The 23,667-nt window shown below is 38.7% G+C and overlaps 1 protein-coding gene across 1 annotated transcript; it reads right to left on the reverse strand.

Moving 5' to 3' along the window:
* Positions 1-112: 112 nt before the first annotated feature.
* LOC121937908 (uncharacterized) lies at positions 113-21,063 on the reverse strand. The gene is made up of 27 exons (XM_088090764.1): positions 20,867-21,063; positions 19,821-19,963; positions 18,691-18,770; positions 18,337-18,462; positions 17,612-17,731; positions 17,404-17,492; positions 16,768-16,857; positions 15,410-15,715; positions 14,419-14,561; positions 13,441-13,520; positions 13,065-13,190; positions 12,360-12,479; positions 12,152-12,240; positions 9,757-10,101; positions 8,708-8,850; positions 7,569-7,648; positions 7,199-7,360; positions 6,981-7,168; positions 6,904-6,910; positions 6,710-6,829; positions 6,514-6,590; positions 3,879-4,247; positions 3,239-3,384; positions 2,228-2,307; positions 686-811; positions 479-598; positions 113-371 (listed from the first exon to the last, which is right to left on the reverse strand). Exons 1-27 carry the CDS (start codon positions 20,990-20,992, stop codon positions 310-312), a joined length of 3,663 nt encoding a protein of 1,220 aa, XP_087946890.1. The 5' UTR covers positions 20,993-21,063; the 3' UTR covers positions 113-309.
* Positions 21,064-23,667: the final 2,604 nt, after the last annotated feature.

Here is a 23,667-nt window from a genome sequence, read left to right on the forward strand (position 1 = left end):
AATCAAAATTACTATCTAAATCTACTATCTACTAAAATCACTATTTTTATGTAAAAGGCCGACCAAACGTTTGGTAAAACATGGTTTTAGACAAACAAACAAAGACATAAAATATATATATATTTGTTATTTTATTCACTTATATCTATATCTTGAATAACATTAAATGTATAATACAACAACAATGAATGATCAGAAGTTCATTTGTATCTTTGCATCTTAGCAATAGATGTGATGCTGTTAAAAGAGTGTTTTATTTGATTGTTGAAGGACATTTCTGACACGTGTTGACACTCTGATGTTTGTCTCTCAGGACGCAGCCGGCTTCACGTCAACCCCCGCGTCTGGAGAGGATTTCTTGTGACAAAAATCTGCAAGAGACGAGGAGATGAATCGTTTGTATGTTTCAGTTATTTCAGTTGTCTGTACGTTGGGCGGTGGGACTAATAACAGGCAGACTGCACCCAAAAAAACGTACCTGCAGCTCCGTCGTAGCTGAACGCTTGGTCGTGAGGGAATCCGAGACACTCGGCTTGTTTCTTGTAATTGTCGAGGGCCGCTTTCAGTTCCTCAACATCCCGATGGTGCCCGTCCTTCCCTGAAACACACACAATCACAAATAAACTGCCAGAATGACAGAATGTGTGTGTGTGTGTGTGTGCGTGTGTGTGTGTGGTAAGTTTACTGTAGCTCATCAGAAATCGGCCATTCGGGCCCTCGTAGACCAGCATCATGCATTCAGGGCAGCTCTCGTAGAAATCCATATAGCCTGACTCGTTGTAAGGTTGAACAACTCCGTTAATCTCCATCTCTAAAACACACACAAACAACACACGTCACCACCGTCACTAACAACAACAACAAAAACAACAACAGTAAAACTTTGGGCCCGCTTTAATATCACACACACACTTGCATCGCTCTGCACTTTTGAAAATCAGTCTTTAAAAAACATTATACATTAATTTTATTTTCCACTTTAATTTAGTTTATTCTTAACCAACATAAGTTGTAATCATAAATATCAAATATTAATTAATTTTCAGAATTTTAACCCTTCAGATCCCAGGTTTTTGTCATGATGCCACTATGTTTTTAGATGGGACTATAAAAATATTATACATTAAAATAATTTTCTACTTCCATTGGGTTTATTTATTTATCTGTTTTTACCAGTATCAATCCTAATCGTAAATATCAAATATAGAATTATAACCCTTTAAATAGAGGGTTGTCATGATGCTGCTATGTTTTTAAATAAAAAAAGATCATTTTCAGTATTCTACATGTTGACTTTTTGTTGACTCTAAGTTGACTTTTTTCCCTTGCTGCTGACAGTCTGGGATATGTCAGTGTGTGAGTGTAGCTGCTGACAGTCTGGGATATGTCAGTGTGTGAGTGTAGCTGCTGACAGTCTGGGATATGTCAGTGTGTGAGTGTAGCTGCTGACAGTCTGGGATATGTCAGTGTGTGAGTGTAGCTGCTGACAGTCTGGGATATGTCAGTGTGTGAGTGTAGCTGCTGACAGTCTGGGATATGTCAGTGATCAGCAGCTACATTGACTGTGACAGGTCACCTAGTGGAAATAGCATGTATTTCCTCCATATGCCAAATATGGTCAAAATGACCTCATCAGGTGGAAAATAGTCAAAATGACAAATTCAGAGTCAAAAGCCCAGAATGACACCCAGAAATAATACAAGTCCTGTTTTTCTGCTCTGATGGCTGTGGGATCAAAAATGTCACTTTGAATGGGTTTCAATGGAGCATTTTTGGACCTGAACAGTCTGAATGTAACTATTTAGTTTCCACAGTGTATTTTAGACTTATTGTAGGAGCTGAGCTGCAAATTCACTGATTACACTCAAATACACAATCTGGACTACATTTAGGACACATGCATCAACACACACACAGTTATCACAACAGGAAGAAGAAAAGAGACTGAAATGAGACAAACAGACACTAAAGGGTAACCATTCTTTTATATTTTCATCCATCTGTCTGTAAAAAGTTCTCCTCGAAGGTTCCCTGCTAACACCTGAGATACAAACATGAAGATACATTATGGCTGCAGGGGACCCTCACAGGTATAGAAAGACAAAAAGGTAGAAGGTAGATTTATCTGTCACTTTTTTATTTATCACTTAAATCAAAATTTAAGTGGTTTAATGTGCTTTGAAATTAAAATGAAAAGTGTGTGTGTGTAAGTGTTAATGCTACTCACTGGAAACGGTGCAGTGCAGTGTGTAGTTGCCTGAGTCCTCCTCTGACATGTCGAGTAAAAAGGCAATGCACGACTTGTCACTGAAAATGACACAACCAGTTAGACAAAATGACATAAAAACACAATAAAATAACTGCACTGAACTAAAATTTCAATGCAACACTTTCTCCCGGTGTGGTATATTGATCTCACAATGTATAACTTGAGGCTTTTGTGTTTATTTCTGCAAAAGTCTCCATCATAAGTATTAAAAGTCTGTTAAAAGCCCATCAAAAGATCATTAAAAGTATTAAAAAGTTCATTAAAAGCATTAAAAGTCCAGAATTAATGGTCAATTAAAAGTCCATTAAAAGCATTGAAAGTCTACTGAAAGTATTAACAGTTAATTAAAAGTCCATGAAAAGTATAAAAGACCCATTAAAATTTTCCTAATGTGTATTAAAAGTACATTAAAAGTATTAATAGTTCAGTTAAAGCCCATTAAAAATATAAAAGGCCTGTTAAAAGTCTGTTAATAAGTACTAAAAGTCCATAAAAAGTATTATTAATTCATAAAAAGTTTATTAAAAGCATCAAAGGTCTGTCAAAAATATAAAGGGTCCATTAAACAACCACTAAAAGTCCATTAAATGTACAAAGGGTCCATTAAAAGTCTATCAAAAGTATTAATAGTCTACTAAAAGTCCATTAAAAGTGTTAATACTCTATAACTGGTCTATTAAAAGTACAAAAAAGCTATTAATAGTTCATTACTAGTCCATTAAAAGCATAAAAGGTCCAGTTAATGTCAGTTAAAGTCTATTAAAAGTATAACGGGTCCATTTAAAGACCATCAAAAGTCCATTAAAAACTATTAAAAGCCTAGTAAAAGTATTAATAGTTAATGTAAAGTCCATCAAAGTATTAAAAGTCCATTAAAAGTATATGTACTCGTGGATCCCTTTGATTCTGAGGAAAACTAAAAAGACTGTGACTCCGTAAACATCTGTAACGTGAGCGTTAACCCCTCACAGGAGCAGGTTCCTCTCGTTGAACGTGACGTTGTGGTTGTCATCGAGGAAGCGGAGCTCGACGTGCGAGCTGCTGACGTGCGACAGGAGGCCCCGGCCCACCTGAGTCTCAGCCACACCCCAGACCAGAACCCAGTCCCCGGAGAGCTGCAGAAGGAGGCGTAAGACAGACTGCTTTATACTTCTACTCCACGTCACAAGGAAACTACATTTATGTGGCCGCTTTGATTTGGTTTCACTTTATTATCAGAATGAAATTCGCATTGTGGCCTAAGATGTAAACTGTTTTCACATAAATACAAATTCACAAAAAAAATGCATATGTTTAATATGTTTACATGATATAACAATGAACCACCACACTAATCTACCCTGGAGTATACAAAGTATCAGTAACTGGCTTCACACTGAAGTAACATTTTAAAGGACAGTGGAGTATTTTTATACTGTGGTCTTTCTAGTTTTACTTAAGTAAAGGATCTGAGTACTTCTCCCACCTCCAAGTATATCAGTGCAGTGTGCAGGCCATGCTGACACAACACAGATCATAACTTCAATTAAAGCTGAATTAAGCCAAAACACTCCAGTATTTTACCGTGGAAACACCCGTCCCCTCAGCTGTGATGGACGTCTGGTCTCACCTTGTGCAGGTCAGTTGCTGGCATCACCCTGCGACAGTCACTGTGCTCGTGGCCGTGGTCGTGGTCGTGGCCGTGGCCGTGGCCGTGGTCGTGGCCGTGGCCGTGGCCGTGGTCGTGGTTGTGGTCGTGGTCGTGGCCACGGCCGCGCCCGTGGTCGTGGCCGCGGCCATGCCCGTGCCCTTGGCCGTGGCCGTGGTCGTGACTGTGGCCGTGGTCGTGGCCGCGGCCGTGGTCGTGGTCGTGGTCGTGGCCGCGGCCGTGGCCATGGTTGTTGTGGTTTGGCGCAACGTTGGCGCTTATGGCTGCCGCCAGCAGCAGCAGCAGCAGTGTGGCTCGCTTCACAGTGCTCATCCTGCTCTGACACACAAATCAAACACAGCGTCTGCTCTGAGGGAAGCAGGTCAGTTTATAACGGCCCCCGAGTCCCCAATCCGACACCCTGAGCTCGCACCAAACCCCGAGCCGGTCCAAAGTGTGTGTTTGCTCAGGGTGCTGTTGAACTCTGACTCGGCCTCTGATTCACTCTGTTTACGTGCAGTTTGCTGTATTTGCATGTGAAAAGGTTAAAGGACAAAAAACTGCTGACATGTTTTAGCTGAACAACAACAGAAAATTCAGCTCATCACATCAGACTCATTTCAGCAGATTCGTGGCTTTCTTTCTCCCTTAAAGCCGTTTAAAATGATATTAGTAGTTTACAGCTTTGAAAGTTTCCCTAGCAAGCAATTTTTGGCTCTAAATATGTTATGAAAAGAGTACAACCAATGTAACATTTTAGGGATGTTTCAGTGGCAAGTTTTGGGAAAAGTTAGGTAAACATCCTTTATAAGCATAAAATGTTAGATATGTGTCTTTGGTCAGTAAATCACAGTATATTACATTTACATTAATAACAGAAAAAGTGCACTCTCAGTCCCCAATAACATGTTCTTAATGTTGCTTTGAAAAAGTTCTTCCTTTGTTCTCTTGTAACATTGAGGGAACGTTTTATAAGAAAGAAGATTCTTATACAAATCACTGAAACATCCTCACAACGTTGCAGTTCAAACTTTACGTCTCAGTCAGTATTTAACCTCACAGGAACATTATTTCATATGATAAACATCCTTAAAATGTTCTTTGAACATTAGATTAAAACGTTTTCTTCAAACTATTATTGTAACTCGTAGGTAACGTTAGCAAATGTTGTGGGAACGTTCCCCGTTGCTGGGTGAATCCTGTTGAGGAGCAGGTGAGTGTGCTGTAGGGGTTAATCCTGTATAACTTCATACTGCGCTGTAAAACTTGACTTGCGTGTAACCCCCGTTAAGAAGAAGGTGAATGTAGGGCGAATTAAAAAAAAAAAGTCTGTGTACGCGCTGCAGTCTGGCGTGCGTCCCTGTTGATATCCGTCCAGCAGTTTTCTGATTCAAAGAGCCACTCAGAGTTCAATAACACGCCAGTGCACACATGCTCTCAGCCAGCTCGGCGCCGACACGTCCGTTGAAACCAGCCTGATCCAAAAGTGCAGAAATTAAATTGTCGAGGTTCGACACGACGTCTTAACAACCCAGAAAAAAGAGCGACAACAATAATAATGTTGAAAAATGATTTGTTTGTATGACTTTCAAAGACCACTGGACTCAGAGAGGAAACTCAGAGAGGAAACTCTGAGCAGCCACGTGTGGCGAGGCAGAACCTCGCAGAACCTATTTTGGATCATCTGTTTCCAAAGTTGATTTCCAGGAGGTGTGAATGAGCACGTTTTAATTCATTCGTTTTCACAGTGGTTTTCATCTACGTAATTCTGTGGTGGTTTTCTGATGATGATGTAAAAATAGCAGTTTAAAAAGAGGTCTTCTGCTAATTAGAAGACTTAATTAACAGAAGACTTGCAGGCGCCCCAGTTCAGGTAAATATATTTTCAGGTGCCAGTTTTGTATTTTATATGAAATCTTATCTCATATTTTTTTTATCATTTTTCTACATGTTGTAGGTTGTTGATTGTTGTTATTGCAACATCTCCATGGTATCTGAACTCAAACAGTTCTCCTTTTTCTTTTAAGAGTTTCATGAGTTGATGTTTTGTTGTTTTTTTATTCAGCTGGAGGCCGCCGCCAGTGTCGGCGCCGAGCTGGCTGAGAGCGTGTGTGCACTGGCGTGTTATTGAACTCTGATTGGCTCTTTGATTCACCGTCCCATGACTCAGTCAGACCTCCTCGATGAATCAGAAAACCGCTGGACGGACATCAACAGGGACGCACGCCAGACTGTGGCGCGTACACAGACTTTTTTTTTAAAATTCGCCCTACATTCACCTTCCTCTTAACGGAGTTTACACGCGACTCAAGATTTACAGCGCAGTATGAAGTTATACAGGATTCACCCAGCAACTGACTGAGACGTAAGGTTTGAAAGGACAGCGTTCAGTCCTCCCTGCTGTCCTCTGACTGCTGATAATGGACACCTCGTCTGGAACGGATCTTTTCGAAAGACGTGAAGTGTTTGAACGTGATTCAGTATGAAACCACAAAAAATGAAATGATGTGAAGTCACTTCAACCAAACAAAAGCAAAAAACACAAATATTCAGGTTTTAGAGTTTTAATTTCTGGGTGAAGGACATTTCTGATGTTCGTCGCTCAGGACTCTTCGACTTTAGCAGTCGGTGCAGCTTGTTCCTTCGCAGTTGCTTCAACTTCCTCCTCCGGAGAAGACTTCCTGTGACAAAAATCTGCGAGGAGACGAGAGGATGAATCTCCTTTCTGTTCCTATTATTTCACTGATAAATGTGCTGTCTGTAGCTGAACTACGTGGGAGCAAAAACACGCAGACCGCACTCAAAAAACCGACCTGCGGCTCCGTCGTAGCTGAACGCTTCGTCCCGAGGGAATCCCAGACACTCCGACTGTTTCCTGTGATCGTCGAGGGCCGCTTTCAACGCCTCAGCATCCCGATGGTGCCCCTCCCTCCCTGAAACACTCACACGCGTTTATATCGATGTCTTTAGGCAGAAACTTAACCCTATAAAACCTGAGCACATTGACTTGATTTCTTTTGGAACCATGAAAAGGAAGCAATGGACAACTTCACAAGAAATTACCCAAAATTTAACAAGAAATTAGTGGATCGTTACATGAGAACAAAAACAGGAATAAAATAAAAATAAATAAATATAAATAACAATTATAAAAATATACATTTTTCTGCAACCTAAATTTAAATAAAAAATCATAAGAATTGTAAAAAAGGTTACCCGATTATTTGATGGTTTTCTAATGATTCTGTGAGTGTGTGTGTGAGTGTGTGAGTGTGTGTGTGTGTGTGTGTGTGAGTGTGTGAGTGTGTGTGTGTGTGTGTGTGTGTGTGTGTGTTTACTGTAGCTCAGCAGGAATTTGCCCTCGGTGCTCAGGTAGACCATCACCAGACAGTCGGCGCAGCTCTCGTAGACATCCACATGACCTAATTCGTTGTACGGACTGAAAACACCGGCCTTCTCCACCACTAACACACACACACACACACACACACACACACAAACAACACGTTACTAATAATGCAAAAACAACAACAACAAAACACAAAAATAGCATCAAGACGAAGAGGAAGAATAACAAAAAGAATGAACACTGCAGCGTCAGTCATAAACGCTTCTATGATAGTATATGTGTGTGTGTGTGTGTGTGTGTGTGTGTGTGTGTGTGTGACTCACTGCCTCCGGTGGTGTGCAGTGTGTGGTTGTGAGACTCGTCCAGCGTCATGTTGATGTAATAGTTATTACACGAATTGTTACTGAAAAAGACACAAAACAATTAGACAAAAACGACACCACAAACTAACTCTGTTTTTGTTCTAAAAACGTTCTGAGAACGTTTCAATGCAACCACTGAAAGTTTTAGTGACATTTTCAGTGGCCAGTTTTCTTTATGTTCCTCTTGAAGTTCAGGCAGCATTCTCTATTAACATCCAAACATGTAAAAAAAAAAAAAAAAAAGAAAAAGCCAGCAGGGAACGTTCCCACAACATTGGCTAATGTTACCTACAAGTTGCAATAATGCTTTGAAGAAAACCTTTTTATTTATGTTCAAAGAAGGTTTTAAGGATGTTTATCACTTCTAATAATGCTGACTAAGACGTAATGTTTGAGCTACAACAATGTGAGGATGTTTTGGTGATGTTGAGAGGTGACAGTTTAGACAATGTTCTTTTATCAAACGTTCCCACAATGTTACATAAAAACAAAGGTAGAATGTTTTCTGAACTTTTAAAAGAATGTTCTGGGAACATAAAGAAAACATTACTGAAACATTCAGAGGTTGCACTGTATTGTTCTCAGAATGTTTTTGGAACCAAAAATTGTCAGCTTTTTACGCACTCAGTAGACACATTTCTCTCAAATTTTGGTACAAATTAGTTGAAATTCATATAAGGGAGCATTTCTCCTTTTCAAGATAATCCACCAACCTGACCAGTTTAACGGTAAATGGACCTGCGACTGTGTCACGCTCCATGTCATTCTACACTGCTGACTTTATTTTTATTTATTCAGATACTGTTCCGCACTTTACTCATGTATATATGTACAGTCTCTTAGTTTTTTAGTTTTTTAAGTGTATTCCTTTATATTCAATTAATAATGTGTGCTCTTTATTCTCTTGTTCTTACTGCATGGCGCTGCTACACCCCAATTTCTCAGTTTTGAGATCAATAACGTATATCTATCTATCTATCTATCTATCTATCTATCTATCTATCTATCTATCTATCTATCTATCTATCTATCTATCTAGTCAGTTTCATACTACGGGTCACATTCACACACTGGTGGCCGAGGCTGCCGTGAGCACTCACTGGAACATGTTCCTCTCGGTGAAGAAGATGTCGTCGTCAGCGAGCTGCCTGAGCTCGACATGGGAGCTGGTGAAGTTCGCCCACTCGAACGGGGTTTGCACGTCTTTCGAGACGGACCAGACCAGAACCCAGTCCCCCAAAATCTGCAGGAGGAGAGAGAGGAGGACAGTCAGACGAAACATTTCGACGGCTGTTGGAGTGATTTATTCAGACGTTCGTGGTCCTCAGAGGATGAATCCCGCTGACTCTAAAGCAGCCCGACACCACGCTGACCTTTGAACCTCCAAACTGGTGCAATTTCTTTCAAAAGCATAAAAAAAGCAATGAGCAACTTGGTAAGAAATGTTCCACAAAATGCAAGAAATAAGTGGATTTAGAAAATTATTCTTTTAAAGGTGGGGAAAACATTGAGGGAAAAACACATTAATAATTCTCATAATCACACGTTATGTTATAATGTTATGTTATAGAATTACGACTTTTTTTTACTGTAACTTTCCTTTTTTTAAATGTTCTTTTCTTTGTTTTATTTCTTTGCAAGTTTCTTGTACTTTTTATCTATTTCCCACATCAGCTTGTTTTCTTTTAAAAACTTTGGAAGAAGGCAATAAACGACAAAAAATAAAATTTAAAAAAATGACCCGGACTAAGAAAGTAGTAAAAAAATCAAAGAAAATTACTTTAAAATTATTGTGGAAAAAAAGATAGAAAAAACAAGAAAATGACCTGGAAAATGCTGAACAAATCATTTTGTTACAGAACTTTTTTTCCATAGGTGTTTTTTTCCCCAGACATTTTAAATAGTTTTTGAATTAACTAATTTCTCGCAATTTGTGGAACATTTCCTACCAAGTTGCAAGAAATTGCACCAATTTTGCACCAATTTTCCCAGAGTGCGATGGTTTAAATACCTGTGAAAGGCGTCTGAAAGCAGCACGAGGAAAGTGATGCCGCTCCAGGTTTCAAAGGGTTAAATCACTTTAAAAACAGACAATACAAATCTGCTAAAATGAGTGTGATTTTTCTCTCATGAAACTGTCTGGTCTCACCTTGTGCAGGTCATTCCTGTTCAGCGGCGTGTTCAGCCCGTGACAGTCATCGTGGTCCGGCGCCGCGTTAGCGCCGATGGCCGCCAGCAGCAGCAGCACCAGCGTGGCTCGCTTCACAGCGCTCATCCTGCTCTGACACACAAACCAAACACAGCGTCTGCTCTGAGATCTGTCAGGACCAAACGGTGAGAGGAGCAAAGCAGGTCGGTTTATAACGGCCCCAAAGTCCCCGACTGACCCCAAAGTCCCCGACTGACCCCGACTGACCCCGCGCCGGTCCAGAGTGTGTGTGCTCGGTGTGCTGTTGAACTCGGATTCAGACTGTCTGAGTTCACGTTGCTGCATTTACGTGTAAAAATGTTGAAATAAGATAAGCTCGCTCAAGGTCTCAGCAAAACACGGCTCTGAACTAAACAAATGAAAAAGGGAAGCTTGTCTTTTCTCGTGCTGCTGCTCGAACCTTTAAATCCTGAGCATTTCTCTGAAAAACACGGGAAGACTCACCCAAACTACTTGCTGAAAATGATTGCAAATAGCAAGAAATTATATTTAGGAGCAAAGCAAAATGTCTTAAAAAGCCATGGAATAAGTACATTTATAGTTTCCATAATTACATGTTTAAAATTATGTGACAAAATTATTATATTTTTAAGCATTTTTTTCCAAGTAATTTCTTTCTGTTTTAATTTCAAATAATTTTCTTCACTTATTTCTTGCTAAGTTTTAGATCATCTCTTCTTTTGTTGCTCATTGCCTCTTTCCAATGTTTTTGAAAGAAACCAAGCCAATCCAAGAAATTGGTAAGGTACAAGAAAATGACATCAAAAAATAGGGGAAAGTTAAAAAAGAAAAAGAAAATACTTATAAAAAATATATAAAGATCCTAATAACTATTATAAATAAATTTGTTATCACGATAAAACCGTCGTTGTTGTCCCAGAATAAAAAGAAAAATAAGTCGTTAGAGGAATGAAAGCCCATTTAGAGAATTAAAAACCCGTTATAAGTGTTAAAAATCCATTAAAAGACAATTAAGGTACAAGGTACAAGGTAGCTTTACTGTCATTTTTTTAAAAATGTAGTTTAGGAAGAAATGAAAATGTCCATTAAGGATGTCAAAAGTCCATTAAAAGCATGAAAGGTCCATTTAAAGTACAAAAAGTCCGGTACAATTAAGTCCATTAAGAGTTTTAAAGTCCTTTTGAACTATTGAAAGTCTACTACAGGTCCATTAAAGTCCATTCAGAGTATTAAAGTCCTTGAAAGCATCAAACGTCTATTACAAGTCCATTAAAGGTATTAAAACTCCGTTAAAGTATTTAAAGATGCATTAAAAGTAAACAAGGTCCATTAAAAGTATTGCAAGTCCATTACAAGTATTAAACGTCAATTTAAATCATTAAAAGTCAATTAAAAGTATTAATGGTTCATTAAACATATAGAAGGTCCATTAAAAGACTGTTAAGAAGTATTAGCGCATTAAGTCCATTAAAAGAATTGAAATTCAATTAAAGGTCCATTAAAAAGTCCACTAAAACTATTAAAAGTCCATGAAATTGTTAAAAGTCCATTGAAAGTATTAATAGTCCATTAAAAGCATTGAAAGTCCGTTTAAATTATCAATGGTCCATTCAATTCTGTAACAAGACAATGAAGTGAACAGGGACGGAAAAGCTTAACTGAGACACCAAACGTTCCTGCTGGCTGAGTAAACTATCATATACTTCTACTATTGTTATTATTCATATCTTTACTTTTATTGTTAATTGTGATAGTTACCAAGGTGCTACCCCAGCAACAGGGAACGTTCCCACAACATTTTCTAACGTTACCTACGACTTACAATAATAGTTTGAAGAAAACGTTTTAATCTAATGAAGATGTTTTTTTTTAATTTTAAATAATGTTCCTGTGAGGTTTAACACTGAATACAGCGCAGTATGAAGTTATACAGGATTAACCCCTACAGCACATTCACCTGCTCCTCAACAGGATTCACCCAGCAACAGGGAACGTTCCCACAACATTTGCTAACGTTACCTACGAGTTACAATAATAGTTTGAAGAAAACGTTTTAATCTAATGTTCAAAGAACGTTTTAAGGATGTTTATCATATGAAATAATGTTCCTGTGAGGTTAAATACTGACTGAGACGTAAAGTTTGAAAGGACAGCGTTCAGTCCTCCCTGCTGTCCTCTGACTGCTGATAATGGACACCTCGTCTGGAACGGATCTTTTCGAAAGACGTGAAGTGTTTGAACGTGATTCAGTATGAAACCACAAAAAATGAAATGATGTGAAGTCACTTCAACCAAACAAAAACAAAAAACCCAAATATTCAGGTTTTAGAGTTTTAATTTCTGGGTGAAGGACATTTCTGATGTTCGTCGCTCAGGACTCTTCGACTTTAGCAGTCGGTGCAGCTTGTTCCTTCGCAGTTGCTTCAACTTCCTCCTCCGGAGAAGACTTCCTGTGACAAAAATCTGCGAGGAGACGAGAGGATGAATCTCCTTTCTGTTCCTATTATTTCACTGATAAATGTGCTGTCTGTAGCTGAACTACGTGGGAGCAAAAACACGCAGACCGCACTCAAAAAACCGACCTGCGGCTCCGTCGTAGCTGAACGCTTCGTCCCGAGGGAATCCCAGACACTCCGACTGTTTCCTGTGATCGTCGAGGGCCGCTTTCAACGCCTCAGCATCCCGATGGTGCCCCTCCCTCCCTGAAACACTCACACGCGTTTATATCGATGTCTTTAGGCAGAAACTTAACCCTATAAAACCTGAGCACATTGACTTGATTTCTTTTGGAACCATGAAAAGGAAGCAATGGACAACTTCACAAGAAATTACCCAAAATTTAACAAGAAATTAGTGGATCGTTACATGAGAACAAAAACAGGAATAAAATAAAAATAAATAAATATAAATAACAATTATAAAAATATACATTTTTCTGCAACCTAAATTTAAATAAAAAATCATAAGAATTGTAAAAAAGGTTACCCGATTATTTGATGGTTTTCTAATGACTCTGCCCCTCCCCCCCCTTATTTTTTTAAAAGTTGGCTTTCAGATTATTTTCTGGTCACCTTTTCACTAATTTCTTGTGATTTCTAAGACAGTTCATGTCAATTTGTTCATTGTCTCTTGTCATATTTTTGAAAGAAATCAAACCAATAAAATCACTCATGATGTAAAGGTTTAAGAAGCGTGAAAGACGTGTGAACGCAGATTTTTTAAACAATTAAATGATAATTGTCAGTAAAGTGTACGTTTTGTGTGTGTGTGTGTGTGTGTGTGTTTACTGTAGCTCAGCAGGGTTTTGCCCTTGGTGTTAAGGTAGACCATCACCAGACAGTCGGCGCAGCTCATATAGATATCCACATCATCAAATTCGGTGTCCGGACTGAAAACACCGGCCTTCTCCATCGCTAACATACACACACACACACACACACACACACACACACACACACGCACGCACAAACAACACGTTACTAATAATACAACAACAACAACAACAACAACAACAACAACAACGAAACACAAAAATAGCATCAAGACGAAGAGGAAGAATAACAAAAAGAATGAACACTGCAGCGTCAGTCATAAACGCTTCTATGATAGTATATATGTGTGTGTGTGTGTGTGTGTGTGTGTGTGTGTGTGTGTGTGACTCACTGCCTCCGGTGGTGTGCAGTGTGTGGTTGTGAGACTTGTGCAGCGTCATGTTGAGGTAATAGTTAACACATGAACTGCCACTGAAAAAGACACAAAACAATTAGACAAAAACGACACCACAAACTAACTCTGTTTTTGTTCTAAAAACGTTCTGAGAACGTTTCAATGCAACCACTGAAAGTTTTAGTGACATTTTCAGTGGCCAGTTTTCTTTATGTTCCTCTTGAAGTTCAGGCAGCATTCTCTATTAACATCCAAACATGTGAGAGGACATGAGGACATTCTCAAAGTAACACTGAGAAAAAGTTATTTAGGACTGAGATTACAGAACTTTTTTTAGATGTCATGTGATATGATGTAAATTAACAATAAAATAACACGGTTATAGAGAATGTGGCTCGAACTTTTAAAAGAACGTTCTGGGAACATAAAGAAAACATTACTGAAACATTCAGAGGTTGCACTGTATTGTTCTCAGAATGTTTTTGGAACCAAAAATTGTCAGCTTTTTACGCACTCAGTAGACACATTTCTCTCAAATTTTGGTACAAATTAGTTGAAATTCATATAAGGGAGCATTTCTCCTTTTCAAGATAATCCACCAACCTGACCAGTTTAACGGTAAATGGACCTGCGACTGTGTCACGCTCCATGTCATTCTACACTGCTGACTTTATTTTTATTTATTCAGATACTGTTCCGCACTTTACTCATGTATATATGTACAGTCTCTTAGTTTTTTAGTTTTTTTAAGTGTATTCCTTTATATTCAATTAATAATGTGTGCTCTTTATTCTCTTGTTCTTACTGCATGGCGCTGCTACACCCCAATTTCTCAGTTTTGAGATCAATAACGTATATCTATCTATCTATCTATCTATCTATCTATCTATCTATCTATCTATCTATCTATCTAGTCAGTTTCATACTACGGGTCACATTCACACACTGGTGGCCGAGGCTGCCGTGAGCACTCACTGGTACAAGTTCCTCTCGGTGACGAGGAAGTCGTCGTCAGCGAGCCGCGTGAGCTCGACATGGGAGCTGGTGAGGTTTGCCCACTCGAACGGATTTAGCCCGTCCTTTGAGACGCCCCAGACCAGAACCCAGTCCCCCAAAATCTGCAGGAGGAGAGAGAGGAGGACAGTCAGACGAAACATTTCGACGGCTGTTGGAGTGATTTATTCAGACGTTCGTGGTCCTCAGAGGATGGTGCAATTTCTTTCAAAAGCATAAAAAAAGCAATGAGCAACTTGGTAAGAAACGTTCCACAAAATGCAAGAAATAAGTGGATTTAGAAAATTATTATTTTAAAGGTGGGGAAAACATTGAGGGAAAAACATATTAATAATTCTCATAATCACACGTTATGTTATAATGTTATGTTATAGAATTACGACTTTTTTTTACTGTAACTTTCCTTTTTTTAAATGTTCTTTTCTTTGCTTTATTTCTTTTCAAGTTTCTTGTACTTTTTATCTATTTCCCACATCAGCTTGTTTTCTTTTAAAAACTTTGGAAGAAGGCAATAAACGACAAAAAATAAAATTTTAAAAAATGACCCGGACTAAGAAAGTAGTAAAAAAATCAAAGAAAATTACTTTAAAATTATTGTGGAAAAAAAATAGAAAAAACAAGAAAATGACCTGGAAAATGCTGAACAAATCATTTTGTTACAGAACTTTTTTTCCATAGGTGTTTTTTTCCCCAGACATTTTAAATAGTTTTTGAATTAACTAATTTCTCGCAATTTGTGGAACATTTCCTACCAAGTTGCAAGAAATTGCACCAATTTTGCACCAATTTTCCCAGAGTGCAATGGTTTAAATACCTGTGAAAGGCGTCTGAAAGCAGCACGAGGAAAGTGATGCCGCTCCAGGTTTCAAAGGGTTAAATCACTTTAAAAACAGACAATACAAATCTGCTAAAATGAGTGTGATTTTTCTCTCATGAAACTGTCTGGTCTCACCTTGTGCAGGTCATTCCTGTTCAGCGGCGTGTTCAGCCCGTGACAGTCATCGTGGTCCGGCGCCGCGTTAGCGCCGATGGCCGCCAGCAGCAGCAGCAGCAGCGTGGCTCGCTTCACAGCGCTCATCCTGCTCTGACACACAAACCAAACACAGCGTCTGCTCTGAGATCTGTCAGGACCAAACGGTGAGAGGAGCAAAGCAGGTCGGTTTATAACGGCCCCAAAGTCCCCGACTGACCCCAAAGTCCCCGACTGACCCCGCGCCGGTCCAGAGTGTGTGTGCTCAGTGTGCTGTTGAACTCGGATTCAGACTGTCTGAGTTCACGTTGCTGCATTTACGTGTAAAAATGTTGAAATAAGATAAGCTCGCTCAAGGTCTCAGCAAAACACGGCTCTGAACTAAACAAATGAAAAAGGGAAGCTTGTCTTTTCTCGTGCTGCTGCTCGAACCTTTAAATCCTGAGCATTTCTCTGAAAAACACGGGAAGACTCACCCAAACTACTTGCTGAAAATGATTGCAAATAGCAAGAAATTATATTCAGGAGCAAAGCAAAATGTCTTAAAAAGCCATGGAATAAGTACATTTATAGTTTCCATAATTACATGTTTAAAATTATGTGACAAAATTATTATATTTTTAAGCATTTTTTTCCAAGTATTTTTTTTCTTTTTTTAATTTCAAAACAATTTCTTCAATTATTTCTTGCTAACAAAAAAGAAAAAAGACGTTCATAGAGAATGTTGCCTGAACTTTGAGAAGTATGTTTTGGGAACATGAAGAAAACTTACCACTGAAAACGTTACTAAAACATTCAGTGTTTGCATTGTAACATTCTCAGAATGTTTTTAGAACCAAAAACTGCCATCTGGTTACGTGACTCAAAGCTGACAGTGTGATAAGTCGATGAAATTCACCAGTAAGACCAACTAGCAGTTTTTGGTTTTAAAAACGGTCTGAGAACGGACCAATGCAACCGCTGAATGTTTAGTCATACTTTCATTTGCAAGTTTTCTCCACGTTTCCTGAACGTTCTTCTCGAAGTTTGGGTAACATTGTCTATAAACAGAGTTTTTTTTCTTGTTAACATATCCCATTACATTACGTTTTCATCTACAAAACAGTCTGTAATCTCAGGCCTCAATAACATTTCCTGAATGTTGCTTTGAAAAGGTTCTTCCTTTGTTGTCATGTAACATTGTGGGAACGTTTGATAAAAGAATATCCTCTGATTTGTCACCTGTCAACATCATTCATAACTTTAGTAAACAAGTTTTTAAATGACTTTTTGACACATCTACAAATCTGCCGAAACTCGCCGCCTCAGAGAGACGCTGTTCCTCGGTCTGCGCGGCTCACAGCAGGCGGCCGAGTGTTTACGAAGACAAAGGACAGCGGTGCGTGTTTGACGAACTGGACCCAAACGTGGCCTTCACCAAACGTGATTGGCTGAAAGGAGATCATGTGAGAAATGATGCATAAACACAGATGTAGGAGCCAAATGAGTCGATTCAGTTGAAGTTATGTTGAGTGTTTTGCATCACAAACACTGTTTAAATTGTACAGAAGTGAATCGTGCAAAAACTCTGCTGCGTCGAAAACTCCAAACGGTCTTTTTGGGTATGATTATTATCTTCATTGTGAATCAGCCTAAAAAAAAAAAGATGGTTAAACATCATTGTATGCACCTCATGGGAAATGAATGATTGTTTCAGGCATTAATCAAACTTTCCGGACTCTGAAGCGTCCGTTAATGGACTCCACGGAGGCGAAGGGTTCAGTCCTCCCTGCTGTCCTCTGACTGCTGATAATGGACACCTCGTCTGGAGCGGATCTTTTCGAAAGACGTGAAGTGTTTGAACGTGATTCAGTATGAAACCACAAAAAATGAAATGATGTGAAGTCACTTCAACCAAACAAAAGCAAAAAACACAAATATTCAGGTTTTAGAGTTTTAATTTCTGGGTGAAGGACATTTCTGATGTTCGTCGCTCAGGACTCTTCGACTTTAGCAGTCGGTGCAGCTTGTTCCTTCGCAGTTGCTTCAACTTCCTCCTCCGGAGAAGACTTCCTGTGACAAAAATCTGCGAGGAGACGAGAGGATGAATCTCCTTTCTGTTCCTATTATTTCACTGATAAATGTGCTGTCTGTAGCTGAACTACGTGGGAGCAAAAACACGCAGACCGCACTCAAAAAACCGACCTGCGGCTCCGTCGTAGCTGAACGCTTCGTCCCGAGGGAATCCCAGACACTCCGACTGTTTCCTGTGATCGTCGAGGGCCGCTTTCAACGCCTCAGCATCCCGATGGTGCCCCTCCCTCCCTGAAACACTCACACGCGTTTATATCGATGTCTTTAGGCAGAAACTTAACCCTATAAAACCTGAGCACATTGACTTGATTTCTTTTGGAACCATGAAAAGGAAGCAATGGACAACTTCACAAGAAATTACCCAAAATTTAACAAGAAATTAGTGGATCGTTACATGAGAACAAAAACAGGAATAAAATAAAAATAAATAAATATAAATAACAATTATAAAAATATACATTTTTCTGCAACCTAAATTTAAATAAAAAATCATAAGAATTGTAAAAAAGGTTACCCGATTATTTGATGGTTTTCTAATGACTCTGCCCCTCCCCCCCCTTATTTTTTTAAAAGTTGGCTTTCAGATTATTTTCTGGTCACCTTTTCACTAATTTCTTGTGATTTCTAAGACAGTTCATGTCAATTTGTTCATTGTCTCTTGTCATATTTTTGAAAGAAATCAAACCAATAAAATCACTCATGATGTAAAGGTTTAAGAAGCGTGAAAGACGTGTGAACGCAGATTTTTTAAACAATTAAATGATAATTGTCAGTAAAGTGTACGTTTTGTGTGTGTGTGTGTGTGTGTGTGTGTGTGTGTGTGTGTGTGTGTTTACTGTAGCTCAGCAGGTATTTGCCCTCGTTGCTCAGGTAGACCATCACCAGACAGTCGGCGCAGCTCTCGTAGACATCCACATGACCTAATTCGGTGTCCGGACTGAAAACACCGGCCTTCTCCACCACTAACACACACACACACACACACACACACACACACACACACACAAACATGTTACTAATAATACAGCAAAAACAAAAACAACAACAACGAAACACAAAAATAGCATCAAGACGAAGAGGAAGAATAACAAAAAGAATGAACACTGCAGCGTCAGTCATAAACGCTTCTATGATAGTATATATGTGTGTGTGTGTGTGTGTGTGTGTGTGTGTGTGTGTGTGTGACTCACTGCCTCCGGTGGTGTGCAGTGTGTGGTTGTGAGACTCGTCCAGCGTCATGTTGATGTAATAGTTAACACATGAATTGTTACTGAAAAAGACACAAAACAATTAGACAAAAACGACACCACAAACTAACTCTGTTTTTGTTCTAAAAACGTTCTGAGAACGTTTCAACGCAACCACTGAAAGTTTTAGTGACATTTTCAGTGGCCAGTTTTCTTTATGTTCCTCTTGAAGTTCAGGCAGCATTCTCTATTAACATCCAAACATGTAAAAAAAAAAAAAAAAAAAAGAAAAAGCCAGCAGGGAACGTTCCCACAACATTGGCTAATGTTACCTACAAGTTGCAATAATGCTTTGAAGAAAACCTTTTTATTTATGTTCAAAGAAGGTTTTGAGGATGTTTATCACTTCTAATAATGCTGACTAAGACGTAATGTTTGAGCTACAACAATGTGAGGATGTTTTGGTGATGTTGAGAGGTGACAGTTTAGACAATGTTCTTTTATCAAACGTTCCCACAATGTTACATGAAAACAAAGGTAGAACGTTTTCTGAACTTTTAAAAGAACGTTCTGGGAACATAAAGAAAACATTACTGAAACATTCAGTGGTTGCACTGTATTGTTCTCAGAATGTTTTTGGAACCAAAAATTGTCAGCTTTTTACGCACTCAGTAGACACATTTCTCTCAAATTTTGGTACAAATTAGTTGAAATTCATATAAGGGAGCATTTCTCCTTTTCAAGATAATCCACCAACCTGACCAGTTTAACGGTAAATGGACCTGCGACTGTGTCACGCTCCATGTCATTCTACACTGCTGACTTTATTTTTATTTATTCAGATACTGTTCCGCACTTTACTCATGTATATATGTACAGTCTCTTAGTTTTTTAGTTTTTTTAAGTGTATTCCTTTATATTCAATTAATAATGTGTGCTCTTTATTCTCTTGTTCTTACTGCATGGCGCTGCTACACCCCAATTTCTCAGTTTTGAGATCAATAACGTATATCTATCTATCTATCTATCTATCTATCTATCTATCTATCTATCTATCTATCTATCTATCTAGTCAGTTTCATACTACGGGTCACATTCACACACTGGTGGCCGAGGCTGCCGTGAGCACTCACTGGAACATGTTCCTCTCGGTGAAGAAGATGTCGTCGTCAGCGAGCCGCGTGAGCTCGACATGGGAGCTGGTGAGGTTTGCCCACTCGAGCGGGGTTAGCTCGTCTTTCGAGACGGACCAGACCAGAACCCAGTCCCCCAAAATCTGCAGGAGGAGAGAGAGGAGGACAGTCAGACGAAACATTTCGACGGCTGTTGGAGTGATTTATTCAGACGTTCGTGGTCCTCAGAGGATGAATCCCGCTGACTCTAAAGCAGCCCGACACCACGCTGACCTTTGAACCTCCAAACTGGTGCAATTTCTTTCAAAAGCATAAAAAAAGCAATGAGCAACTTGGTAAGAAACGTTCCACAAAATGCAAGAAATAAGTGGATTTAGAAAATTATTCTTTTAAAGGTGGGGAAAACATTGAGGGAAAAACATATTAATAATTCTCATAATCACACGTTATGTTATAATGTTATGTTATAGAATTACGACTTTTTTTTACTGTAACTTTCCTTTTTTTAAATGTTCTTTTCTTTGTTTTATTTCTTTGCAAGTTTCTTGTACTTTTTTATCTATTTCCCACATCAGCTTGTTTTCTTTTGAAACTTTGGAAGAAGGCAATAAACGACAAAAAATAAAATTTAAAAAAATGACCCGGACTAAGAAAGTAGTGAAAATCAAAGAAAATTACTTTGAAATTAGTGTGAAAAAAAGATAGAAAAAACAAGAAAATGACCTGGAAAATGCTGAACAAATCATTTTGTTACAGAACTTTTTTTCCATAGGTGTTTTTTTCCCCAGACATTTTAAATAGTTTTTGAATTAACTAATTTCTCGCAATTTGTGGAACATTTCCTACCAAGTTGCAAGAAATTGCACCAATTTTGCACCAATTTTCCCAGAGTGCAATGGTTTAAATACCTGTGAAAGGCGTCTGAAAGCAGCACGAGGAAAGTGATGCCGCTCCAGGTTTCAAAGGGTTAAATCACTTTAAAAACAGACAATACAAATCTGCTAAAATGAGTGTGATTTTTCTCTCATGAAACTGTCTGGTCTCACCTTGTGCAGGTCATTCCTGTTCAGCGGCGTGTTCAGCCCGTGACAGTCATCGTGGTCCGGCGCCGCGTTAGCGCCGATGGCCGCCAGCAGCAGCAGCAGCAGCGTGGCTCGCTTCACAGCGCTCATCCTGCTCTGACACACAAACCAAACACAGCGTCTGCTCTGAGATCTGTCAGGACCAAACGGTGAGAGGAGCAAAGCAGGTCGGTTTATAACGGCCCCAAAGTCCCCGACTGACCCCAAAGTCCCCGACTGACCCCGACTGACCCCGCGCCGGTCCAGAGTGTGTGTGCTCGGTGTGCTGTTGAACTCAGATTCAGACTGTCTGAGTTCACGTTGCTGCATTTACGTGTAAAAATGTTAAAATAAGATAAGCTCGTTCAAGGTCTCAGCAAAACACGGCTCTGAACTAAACAAATGAAAAAGGGAAGCTTGTCTTTTCTCGTGCTGCTGCTCGAACCTTTAAATCCTGAGCATTTCTCTGAAAAACACGGGAAGACTCACCCAAACTACTTGCTGAAAATGATTGCAAATAGCAAGAATCTCTTTTTTTGTTGCTCATTGCCTTCTTGTCCTCCTTAATGTCTTTGAAAGAAACCAAGTCAATCCAAGAAATTAGTAAGGTACAAGAAAATTACAAACAACAATTACAACAGCACTCACACGTCTGCTCTGCGATGTGTCAGGACAGCACGGCGAGAGGAAGGAAGCAGGTCGGTTTATAACTGAGCCCACGCAAAATACCCCCAACCGGTCCAAAGAGTCTGTTTGATCAGTATGTTATTGAAATAGGATTTAACTTGATCCATAATGCTATCAGCCCACACCTGCAGCACCACGATGATCCATCAACGACCCATCAACAAGCTATCAAAGATCCATCAACGATCCACAAACGATCCACAAACGATCCATCAACGATCCATCAACGGTCTATCAAAGATCCATCAAAGATCCATCAACGATTCGTCAATGATCTATCAATGATCTATCAATGATCCATCAATGATTCATCAATGATCTATCAGTGATCCATCAATGATCTATCAGTGATCCATCAATGATCCATCAATGATCCATCAATGATTCATCAATGATCTATCATCAGTGATCTATCAATTCAGAAAAAGAGCAGCACTACCACCACTACCACTAGAAAAAAACAAAAAACCCCATAATAATAACAATAATAATAATAATAATAATAATAATAACAATAATAATAATAATAATAATAATAATAATAATAATAATAATAATAATAATAATTATTATTATTATTATTATTATTATTGTTATTTATGATTGTGAAATAAATGAAATACGTGTTTATATACTTCAGAGATGAATCCTTACTTTGACCTTCTACATCAGTACGACAAATTATAACTGTAGTGGGACAGAAGATCATCTTTTTTGATATTTCATCTTTAAATCTGAATCCAAACTGAATTCCTGCACACACTGCTCTATAGCCATATTGTTTCATCTACCACAGTATTTTATTTTATTTTATTTTATTTTATTTGACCTTCATTTAACCAGGAATTGTCCCAATAAGATTCAAAATCTCTTTTTAAAGGCAGTCGTGGACGAGACGGCAGCATGCTGAAGTTCACATACAACAACCAGACTAACAACACAACAGCAGAAGGTTAAAACAAACACACAAAAACAAGCAACAGACTTAACAAATTTATAGCCAGTTTATAACAACTAAATTAGCAATGTTCAGTAACCACACGTGTGCATTTAATCGTCAGATTATATAAATATACATAAACCAAAGTCTCTCATATCTATTACATATTTTGTAGAAATTGTAGAAAGTTGGAGGGAGTCAAAAAACGGATTTACTGCTGACGGCTCCACTGTAATCGTCGTGCACATGACAACTAACGACTTGAACTCAAGCAATTCTTCGTTTTCTTAAAAAGTTTTATTAGTTAAGGTTCCCCTGTTTTTTAATCACCCCCTCGACCCTCGAGGCGCTGCGCCGGTTCAAAGTGTGTTATTGAACCTTTTGATTCACTCATCACACTGATTTCAGCATATTTCAGCATCATTGTGAGTATATATATACGTGTATATATATATTATAAAGAGGACACATCAGCTGTGAAACGACGTTTAAGGTACGTCCCATGACTCGGACAGACCACTCTAATGATTCAGAAAACTGAAGTGAAATAAACAGTAAAAAACTGCTGGCCACAGAAGGGCTGACGTAAAGTTTGTATGTAATGAATTAAAACTTGAGATTATTTTAAATATCGGGCCGTAACGTAATAATAAATTAGAATGGTGCATTTAGTATCACAATTATATATCTAAAATGACTTTACAGAATTATAACATTTTAAAAACAAATTAAAGTTTTTTTGAGGTCATGGTCTTTGTTTTTGTTATTATTATTAATATTTGTTTACTTTTACAGATTATTTTCTCGTACCTTTTATGAATGTCTTGCTCTTTTAGGTGGTGGGGTCTTTTTTCCTCTGTTTTTTATTCATTGCCTTCTTTAAAGGGCTAAAAACTTGCAGCACAGTTCTGGATGTGTTGAAGTTTTTCAGTTGTCATCATCGGGCTCAAGCGAAATATATATCAGCGAATCATCAGCGTAACTGTTAACGTTAAGTTTATGTGCCCTGATAATATTCCCTACAGGGAGCAGAAAGTGTGCTGAGAATACTCAACCGCTGCTCAAACGCAGAACTTCTGTATCTCACGACTCTCATAATCTTTCTACCAGGTCATTTTAGCCAAACTGAGATCTCGACTTCAGTCAACAAATCTGAATG

Source organism: Plectropomus leopardus, chromosome 17 (assembly GCF_026936395.1).
Source record: "Plectropomus leopardus strain MGB_pleo_1.0 chromosome 17, ASM2693639v1, whole genome shotgun sequence".
Classification (NCBI taxonomy): domain Eukaryota; kingdom Metazoa; phylum Chordata; class Actinopteri; order Perciformes; family Serranidae; genus Plectropomus; species Plectropomus leopardus.